Raw genomic sequence first — 9,890 nt, forward strand, 5'->3', positions numbered from 1 at the left:
TATAAGATGGGAACCCCCTGAAAGCAAGACACCCTGGGGCATAGATCTCCATGCCCCCTGCACACACCTGCTCCTTGGGCCAGCTGTGGACACACACGAGGGTGCCTGAGGGGCTCTGCATCAAGGGGAGCAGGTGTGACTCTGGTACAAGTCAGAAGTCAGAGCAGCTCCTGAGGAGAAACGGGGAGATGCCCTGTGATGCCCACCAAAGCCAGCTAACTCCCCTCAGCCTCGGGCTCACAGGTCCGTGCTGGCTGGCCGCAGGTTTATGGTGGAGCAAGCAGTCTGCGAGGCAGGTCCCTTCCTGTGCCCGCCCTGCTCCATCCAGGCCTCGCGGCAGGAGGTGGCGGTGGGCGGCTGCAGGTTGTCCTGGGGCCGGGGCACCTTCTGGCAGATGCAGAGCAGGGCCTGGAGCTCGGAGCGGAAGCTCTCGTTCAGCCAGCAGTAGATGAAGGGGTTGTAGCAGGTGCTGCTCATGGCAAACCAGTGCAGGGCGAAATAGAGAGAGTTCCTCGCCCGGATGCTGAGGCTGGAGATGAGCACCACGTAGCAGTTGAGAGGGAACCAGCAGACGGCAAAGACCACCACCACCAGCGCCAGCATCTTGATGCTCTTCTTCTTGTTCTTGTGGTGGGCGACGTACTGCTGGGTGGTGACGTCCCCGATGGCATTGCGGTGCCACAGCTTCCTGGCCAGCCGCGTGTAGGTGGCAGTGATGATTAGCAGAGGCAGGAGGTAAAGGAGGAGAAAGGTAGACAGGTCCAGATACTTCCAGACCAGCTCTGCAGGTTCAGGAAAGTCTGGGAGGCACAGACTCCGGACAGTGGCTTCCCTTGAAAACAAAGAGAGACACACAGAGCTCGTGGCCACGGCGCTGCAGATGGATGCTGCCAGCTTAGCAAACCACAATGGAGCTTCCACACCACCCATGAGCACCTCCTCTGATTTGTGGTATGGACAGAGTGGGGCCAGATATTGCTCAGCTCCACAAAACAAAGCTCAGCCAAACCTCTGTTTCCCCACAAAATCTTCTCATGATGTTCTCTGTCTCACCGAGGATAAGTCTGGCTACTCTGTGGTACTTTCCCCTTAAGCTGTTGTGTTGCTTGATTAAAAAAAAACATTCTTGGAAAGACAAACTGGAGTTTCCTCTTAGAAGCTGCAGTTAATTTTCATTGAAGGAGTCCCTCATGTCCCCTTAACATGGCAGAAGTCACCCCTGACAGCCCCTTCTCACAAAAGGTGCTACTGACCTGGCTGCAGCTACCCCTTCCCCATGGGCACAGGCACAGAGGCACAGCCACACCAGCCTCCTGCTCCCAGAAACCCAGAGCAGGTGGAAAAAGGGCAATGGATGAGACCCACCTAACTCCTGCTCTTCTCTAGCCCTGTAGGTGATTCCTACCTGCATCATGCCCAGGTTTTCCTGAATGTTCCCATCCAGAAATCCAGCCCAGGATCACAGAATCAGCCAGGTTGGAAGAATCATAGAATCAACCAGGTTGGAAGAGACCTCCAAGATCATCAAGTCCAACTGATCACCCAACCCTATCTAATCAACTAGACCATGGCACTAAGTGCCTCATCCAGGCTTTTCTTAAACACCTCCAGGGATGCCAACACCACCACCTCCCTGGGCAGCCCATTCCAATGGCCAGTCTCTCTGTCTGTGAAGAATTTCTTTCTAAGATCAAGCCTAAACTTCCCCCTGCTCAGCTTGAGACTGTGTCCTCTTGTTCTGTAGCTGGTTGCCTGGGAGAAGAGACCAACCCCTACCTGGCTACAACCAGGTAGTTGTAGACAGCAATAAGTTCTGCAGGGGAGCCTGAGGCTCCTGTTCTCCAAGCTAAACAACCCCAGGACCCTCAGTCACTACCCCCCCAGCTCCCCAGGAGCCCAGATGTTAACACCTTACTGCTACATCTGAAAACAGGCTAGGCTGTTACAAAACGTGGTCATTTAAAGGTCACTGCATCCTGGCAGTTTGACTCCTGATGGTTAATTACCAAAAGAATGGAGTTTAGCTCTCTGCAGTAGCTCATTTTAACAGCACTGGAGTGATCTGTCCCCTCTGACCTGATGGATCCAGGCTCTCTGGCTGTTTTCTGGCTAGCATCAGCTCCCAGCTGATGCATCCTCTGCAGAGCAGTAAGTGTCCCCTCCGCATCCCGCAGCAGCTGGCTGGAAGTGATGGAGCATTAGGACACAGGAGCACTTGCACATTTATTTCTGGTGGATGTTTTCTTCTTTTCTATCCCTTTTCTGCCCTCTTATTCCATTTTGCCCTTCTCAGTCCTTATCCTCTGCTCGTTTGTGTTCAGCAGAGCCTTGAGTCCCCATCACGCCGCATTATTCACTGCGGTATTGATTAACATCTTTAATATCCTGTTCTCAACCTTTGGAGCTGCCTTTTATGTCACAAACAGAAGACTGCTTGAAAACAGAGGGCTGTGAGTGTGGCTGTTGGAGGGATGACAGTGGGTGCAGGAGCAGAGCTCTGCCAAGTATGGCCATGGATGACCCTGGAGATGCTGTTTGAGAGAGAAGCTGACAGAGAAGGGAAAACCATCCTTTCTGAACTGTGCTCCTGATCCCTTTCTCCCCAGGATCCAGCCTGCTGCTGCAGAAAAGGCTCAATTATTTCAGGGAAGAGGCTGATTGAGAGCAACACCAAAGAGGATGTTGTGTTCTGGTAAGTTCTGATATGACATTGGCCCTGTGCACCACAGCCAGAAGGGTTTGATGCTGATGGAGCCCATGTTCTCCTGTCCCCAGAACCCCCAACAGCTCCCTGGAAGGACTTCTCAGGAGCCCCTGCCCCAGCAGCAGCTATTACAGGCTATATTACCACTGCAGTTTTTAGTCAATGGAAAGCAGGGATGAGAATAGAACGTCCTGGAAGTCCTTATATCACTGAGCTCCTCATGCCAACGTGGGGCTGGGTTTCCTCTGGCCATGTGAAGGGATGAGCAGAGACAGGTGCCACGAAACTGATAGCAGAGTTTGTTCATTCATGAGCAATGTGCTCAGTGACACCCTGGGCACAGCTGCGGAGCGATGCGGGGCAGGAGTAACCCAGCACTTTGTTTACTGTGTCTCAGCAGTTGGAGGCATGACATCCCCTGCAGAGGTATCTCACAGGCAAGTCAAGATCAAGCACAAGTAAGGAAGAGCTGTGAAGGCCCAGAATATGCTCCTGTGTTGTGTAACCTCTCCTACACCAACAGCAGTAAAAGCCTGTGAGGGCAGTCACACACTCCCTGCTGTGCTGATGGGAGGGATGTGGCTGTGCCATAGGAGGGAAGATATTTGTCCTTTCTACAGCAACTCAGTAGCTACAACAGAATTCTTCCTCCTGGTGCCCATTACCACCTCCTCACTCTGTGCCATGGGGTGAAAATGCTGTTCAGTGTCAAGAGTATCCCCTTGACCTTGAGTGTGGCATTCCTGTGAGGTGCAGGCACCATCAGCGTGACACACACCATGGAGGTACACCACTTTGTGTAGCATTATGGGCTGTCCTCTAGCCAGGAGGAGACAGAGCAATGCTACAGGCTAGTGGTGATGAGAGGATGGGGGCAAGTTGTGCACCATGGAGAAACAACAGCCTGCAAGGGCAAACCAACCCTAAACTTCTGGTCTTTTTTCCCCCCATTAGAGAAGGTAACTTCCCACCCACAAATGTCATCATGAGCTGGGGGGCTCTTCCAGCAGGCCAAGCCTCTGCTGTGAGCAGTGAGAGCTCATCCACACACAAACTCCCACTGATGCCATGTCCTACCCCCAGCCTGGGACCCCTCCCAGCAGCTCTCCCCACTGAGAGCCCTTACCATCTCTTCACTTGTGCTTGGGAGGGGAGATACCTCACCTGTAATTATACTGGAAAAGCTTTTGATAGATGGCATGGGGTAGGGAGAAGCAGGTTGCCATCAGCCAGATGACAGAGATGCTGAGCACTCCCTTCGTCAGTGACATCCTCTGCTTCAGAGGGTTCAGGATGACCTGCAACAGAGACATCACAACCTGACACTTGGGGCATGAGAAAGCCAAGTTCCTTCAATACACACAGCAGAGGCTTTTTGGGGTCACAATCTAATGCTCTTAGGAAAATGACAGCCATGATGAGAAAAATGCCCTGCTTATTAGAGTGACCTGGCAAATGGGAAACATTGAACTTTCCAGTCTGCTCAGAAGTGCTTTCAAATAAACTTTTGTTCTATTTTGTTCTGTGAGGACCATTTCCCCTAAATTGTGGGTATTATTAGGCAGGAAGAAAAGAAGCTATCCAGATAAGTCTCTTCACTGAGGGCAATGTCCATGTAGTCTATGTGAATTACCTACAGAAATGACTTCTCTTCTAGCTCAACCTGTGAAGCTGAGCCTTCCTCCCCTTTTTGGAGGCATTATCTCACCTTTTATGACATTTTCTTTGTCAGATGAAAAGGTAAAGGGCTTACAAAGTCTGAGAGGCTGGAAGATGCTGTTCAACTGACAGCAGACAACAGAGAGAAGCTGGTGGCCTGGGCTGCCCTCTCTTTCCTGCACTGGCAATGCAGTGAGCAGGCAGCTGACACAGCCTTGCTGTAGGCATGTGGTGGGCACAGTCCTCTCTCAGCTCTGAGGTCTCCTCCCACTATTCCCAACAGAGATTTCCTGCTCTGCCACTCCCCTTTATACTGGTCCATCATTACTCCCATGGTTACCAGGCCTTTAGTCTTAGAATTTCTTTTTATTTCAGCTGTCCTGCAACTTGATGGTGTGGCAAGTGCCCAACGGGAGAAGGAAAGCAAAAGAACCAGCAGGCAGCTAAACCAGAATTTAGGCTCAGGACAGTGCAGAGTGATGCTCTCTGGGCTTCATGTGGTGGAACTAGGAGGTTTGGAAAAATTCCCAATACACCTGAAGTAACATTTTGCACTCAGTGTTGGCTCTGCTGATTTTCAAGGCTCTCCATGTAAAGCAAAGCCTATGGTACCAACATGTTGGACATGGCTCTTTTTGAACTCTGTGAAAAAGCTGTCCACACCCTTTCCCACTGACAAGGATGAGTATTCTGGAAGTGTCCTGTAGAATCTGTGATGCTGTATTTGGGTTTTTTTTCCCCTCCTGCCCCATACCTAGGAGCCTACAGAAGTTCATCAAGCTTTCCTACCCACGACACACGAGGAATGTCTTTGACTTTAGCTCTAGAACCTTCTCGCTGGACATGGGTTTGATCCCCAAAGTTCAGCCACCTTGAACCCATGGCTTGACCACAGCTGACAGGGGTTTGGGAAGAGCCTTGCACACTAAAGAGTGGCTGGGTGGTGTTTTACCTGGTGCCTGTCCAGGGCAATGGCTGTCAGGGTCAGCGTGGAGACGTGGAGGGAGCAGTACTGCACGAAGCGGCTGATGTGGCACATGGCCCTGCCGAAGACCCACGTGCTGTTCACAAACCGAACCTGGGGGGGAAACAACAGATCAGCAGCCAGCAAGGGTACTGACAGCCACTCCATGAGGAAAGCCTGTGGGGGAAAACTGGTTTCTGCTGGATACCTGATGATTTAGAGCAGTAATCTGCTGGTTTGACGTTGAATCCTGCTTGTTTCTCTTGAAAAATCTACTCGTGTCGGTTGGATGTCAACGGATTCAGACTAGGTATCTACTGGTTTGATTCTGAGCTCCAATGGTTTGGGGTGGAAAATTGATTTCTGCTAGATATCTAATGATTTAGAGTAGAAATCTGCTGGTTTGAGATTGAATCCTGCTGTTTTCTTCTGAAAATTCATGCGTGTCGCTTGGAAATCCATGGATTCAGACTAGACATGTACTGGTTTGATTGGGAACTCCAATGGTTTGGGATGGAAAATTGATTTCTGCTGGATATCTAACAATTTAGAGCAGAAATCTGCTGGTTTGACATTGAATCCTGCTGTTTGCTTGTGAAAATCCACCATCCATGCACATGGGCTTGGGCTGGTTGTGCAGCTCCACCCAAGGCCCAAAGAAAGATTGGCTACGGTGGATTTTGAAACATTTCCACACAAGGGTTTATGAGTTCAAACCCCACATAGGAAGTGAGTGGTGCTAGCTCAGCCTTCCTGGCTGCTCCTAGAGACACAGTTTATGAATAGCAGTAATAACTTTTGACCATACTAACACCTATATTTGGAAAGAGTGGAACAGGTTTTGTTCACATGACCCCTCCCCTCTTCAGGTCTGGAGAGCTTTCACTGAAGACTTTACCCAAGTGGTAGCTCTGAAAAGCTTCACTACTCTCTTCCAGTTGCCCAAGTATGACTGGCATTCGAGTTGTTCTGACCCACTAAGTTTCAAGTGTGCTTCTCTAGTGCTCTCCTGCATGTACACTAGAAGTCCATGTTCATCCACCCACCTATCCTGCATTCCCCAAGAAGCTCTTGTTGTGGTTTGGTAGCATGTTTGGAGAGGCTTCAGTCTTTCAGGAGACAGAGTTTTACAGAGCAAAGGGATCCCACAGATTTCTAAACAGCATTTTACTTGCCTGGCAGAGTTGTCTATTAGACTTGATTGTGTTAACACCTCAGTCCTAGAAGAGCATGCACAGAGAAGCTGTGACCACCAGGCAGAGCATTCTTCTAAGAGGCTCCACTCCTGGCTGAAGGGCTAGCAGCATGGGACACTTACCAGGGTAAAAGGTGTGTTGAGCAGGGTGATCATAATGTCAGACACAGCCAGGTTGACAATGAAGAGGTTGGTAGCAGAGTGCATCCTCTTGTTCTTCAGCACCACGTGACACACCAGCATGTTCCCAAAGAGAGACATGATGATAATGACTGAGTATGCCACGATGAGGAGAGCTTTCACTGTTGGCTTCTGGGATTCTGGCTCATATTTCGCCAGCTCAGCAAACTTCTCCCACTCAACAATGCGGCTGTCTGTCCAGTTGAAGGTTGTCCTGTTGGTTGCTTGGTAGATTGAGAGGAGCTTGGCCAAGGAAGAATAATGGTCAGACTTCCCAAGGAACTCCATCGTCTGTGACCTGTATGACTGGATCAGCAATGAGGTGTAGTGAGCTACCCTGAGTCTCCTCTCAGCTGCAGGCCTCTGGGATAAGAGCACAGCAAGTGACCCATCAGCTCCAGCTGCTTGGCTTTCTAAGAAGGTGTAGCTGTTGTTACAAACACCACCTTAAAATGGAAAGCTATAAAGGGAGGCCCTAAGGTGTGAAGGGTTCCCCAGGGACAGAGGAATCACTGGGGAGCAGTTCCAATGGGCACATTGAAAAGGAGCTGGTTTAGGATTGCAAACTCTCAACCCCTTCATTTATCAAGAAGAGCAATAGTTCCACAGGTGGGCTGGAAGGAAGAACTAGTTATTACATGTACCAGAAGCAGGAAAACCTCAGGAGGGCTTTGAAGTTGTTTTAATCCCACATCAGATTTTTCTTCTTTGTTCTCACCTGAGTCCATCTTTCCTCTCAGTTTGGCAGAAGGCTGTGCTCCCAGTGCTTTCATCCCCTACTTCAAACCACCCCCAATTCTTTCCTGCTGAAATATGAAGGCAATGACATTTGGAGGAACATTTCTGAGAGCAGGGGTGGCTTTTGTCTGCATCTAACCCCAGCAGGTACCACAAAGTGAGAATCTGAAAATCACGTCAGAAGCTGCCTTCAATCTATCTCATATTTTCATATTTTCTGCTCCAAACAATAGTTGAATTCTGCTTCCAGCACTTCAGTTCCATCCAGAAAATGGTCTTTCCTTTAAAAAAAAAAAAGAGACTTGGCAGTAGAGGCATGCAACTCACAGAGGAGCCATCACAAACAAACCAACATACAGAGCTAGACACGCACCAGACAAACATCTCTGCCTCCTCACCTTTACTGAGCCGTTCTTAGACACCCCTGGGGAGCTCAGGTTGCATTGATCTATTGGTGCTGGGTGGAACCTGTTAACTCAGCACACTGCTATTTACAGACACGCTGCACACAGGGGCAGAAAATCGTTCAGAAGCTCTGCTGGGTTCTCCAGGAGGGTGGCTGCTTTGTGTGCTGCTGTCATGCCTGCCAAGCACAGATCAATGGATCTCACATGGTGAGCAGAGCTTTCAGAGTGCTAAAATTCTCCCCAGCCCCTACCTGTGCAGCAGACCCAGAGGAGGCTCCCCAGGTCAGCCCCTGACTGCACAGCAGGTGGTGGCATGTGGCAGACACCCAGCACCCCCAGCCGCTGCTCTGTCACAGTGTTGGCCTAGGCTGCAACCACTGCTGAGAATCAGAGAGCAATGGTTTTCTGATGGTAGTACTGGGGATTGAATGTGGTTGTACCCATAAATTCCCATAATACAATCAATCCACTTTGCTTTCTGTGTCTCCTCTGGAGAGCATCAGGAATACAGGAGGATCTAAAGAGGATGCCTACCAAGAGCAAGTGGATGTTACACAACTTGGTGGTGCAGCAGGAAGGAGGAATTGTCCAAGAGATGGGAGAGCAACAAATCTTGAAAAGAGGCAGTGGTTGTTTCCTGGGTAAATTTGTGAGTGAAAGAAGCCCAGGCAGGACAGAGAGTGACAAGTGCTCATGGATTCTGCTAGAGCAAAGCAGTTGTACTGCAGCAGGTTCCTGCACAATCACACTAAACCCCTGATCCATCTGAAAATTAAATAAACCCATCCTCAGGATGGCTTTCCTGAACTGCCCCATGGCATGGCTGAACCCTGTTTTTACCAGGGGAAGCTCTAGGAACAAATTACAGAACATCTTGAGTTGGAAGAGATCCATAAGGATCATGGAGTCCCACTGTCTGCTCCTTGCAGAACCACCTAACACCAAACCATGTGACTAAGAGCATCACTCAGGTGCATCCTTGGTACCATTTCCTGGGAAGCCCAAGGAGAACGGCAGAGCTTGAGGTGATGGAGCTGCAACCTGATTTTCTAACATGGAATTTCCCTCACACCTTTCGATATCCAAACCCCACAGCTTTGCAGCTCTCGGTGCTGGCTGCTGCCTTGGATGGGTGCAGCAGAGAGGACTTCCCTGCTCTCCTGAGGAAGGGTGTGTTGAACCAGCTTATCTCGTGAGCTTTATCTCATGAGCTGAAATGCTACGGTTTTAAGAGTCTGCTTCTCAGTTTGCATCTCTTGGAGGAGCAGAGAGGGAAAGCCCACCCAGTCAAACTTTCCCTAGCTCAGTCAGGCAAGCAGGCAGGCTGGCTGGATGCTCCTGGCTGCTCCAACATGGATTTCCTCCTGGTACAGCAGGGCTGACCCTCCAATGCCAACACATCCACCCGCGTCCCTCCTGCGGCACTCCGCCAGACGTTTGAATTCCCACCAAAAAGCAGCCTTTCGCCCCCTGCCCGGCGCAGTCCGCACCGGGGCACACACAGCCCCGCAACGCCGGCACTCACCGCATGCTCCGCTCCAGTCCCACGGGGCGGCAGTGACTCCTCCGCGTCCCGGCACCGACCCCCGCCCGCAGCCCCGCCCCGCACGTGCAGCCGGGCACCGCCAATCGGGGCGCGGGGAGGGGTCATCCCTCCATTCATAAAAATCGCCCTGGGGTCCCCGTCTCCCTTCGCCCCTCCCTGCCTCCAGCACCCTGTGCCCTGTGGGGTAGGCACCGTCCGAACGTCTCCACAGCGCTGAGGCTCACCCCGTGCTCACCAGGCGGTTTAGCCCTTAACGCGGCTTTGCCCATGAGCGTGGTACCTTCCTGCTTCCTACGGGCAGCGCAGGGCTTCTGTACCGACCTGAGCCCCGGGCAGCAGGGTTTATCTCCATGTAACGCATGTGTTTCGAGAGCAGCACCGTGGGTGAGGGCTTCTTTCTTGATGCATTTCCATGCTATAGGGTTCCACATGCTCTATAGGCATTAAAGAGAGGTCCAGACACAAGTCAGACGTTTCCAGCACAGAGAACTCTATGA

The 9,890-nt window shown here is 51.0% G+C and overlaps 1 protein-coding gene across 1 annotated transcript; it reads right to left on the minus strand.

The window, feature by feature from the left end:
• Positions 1–237: 237 nt before the first annotated feature.
• LOC128972731 (G-protein coupled receptor 83-like) lies at positions 238–9,498 on the minus strand. Its single transcript, XM_054388838.1, has 5 exons — positions 9,373–9,498; positions 6,646–7,065; positions 5,316–5,441; positions 3,869–4,002; positions 238–832 (listed from the first exon to the last, which is right to left on the minus strand). The coding sequence occupies exons 1-5, from the start codon at positions 9,496–9,498 to the stop codon at positions 238–240; spliced, it is 1,401 nt and encodes a 466-aa protein (XP_054244813.1).
• Between the last annotated feature and the right edge of the window lie 392 nt (positions 9,499–9,890).

The sequence above is a fragment of the Indicator indicator genome, chromosome 17, assembly GCF_027791375.1.
Source record: "Indicator indicator isolate 239-I01 chromosome 17, UM_Iind_1.1, whole genome shotgun sequence".
Taxonomy (NCBI): domain Eukaryota; kingdom Metazoa; phylum Chordata; class Aves; order Piciformes; family Indicatoridae; genus Indicator; species Indicator indicator.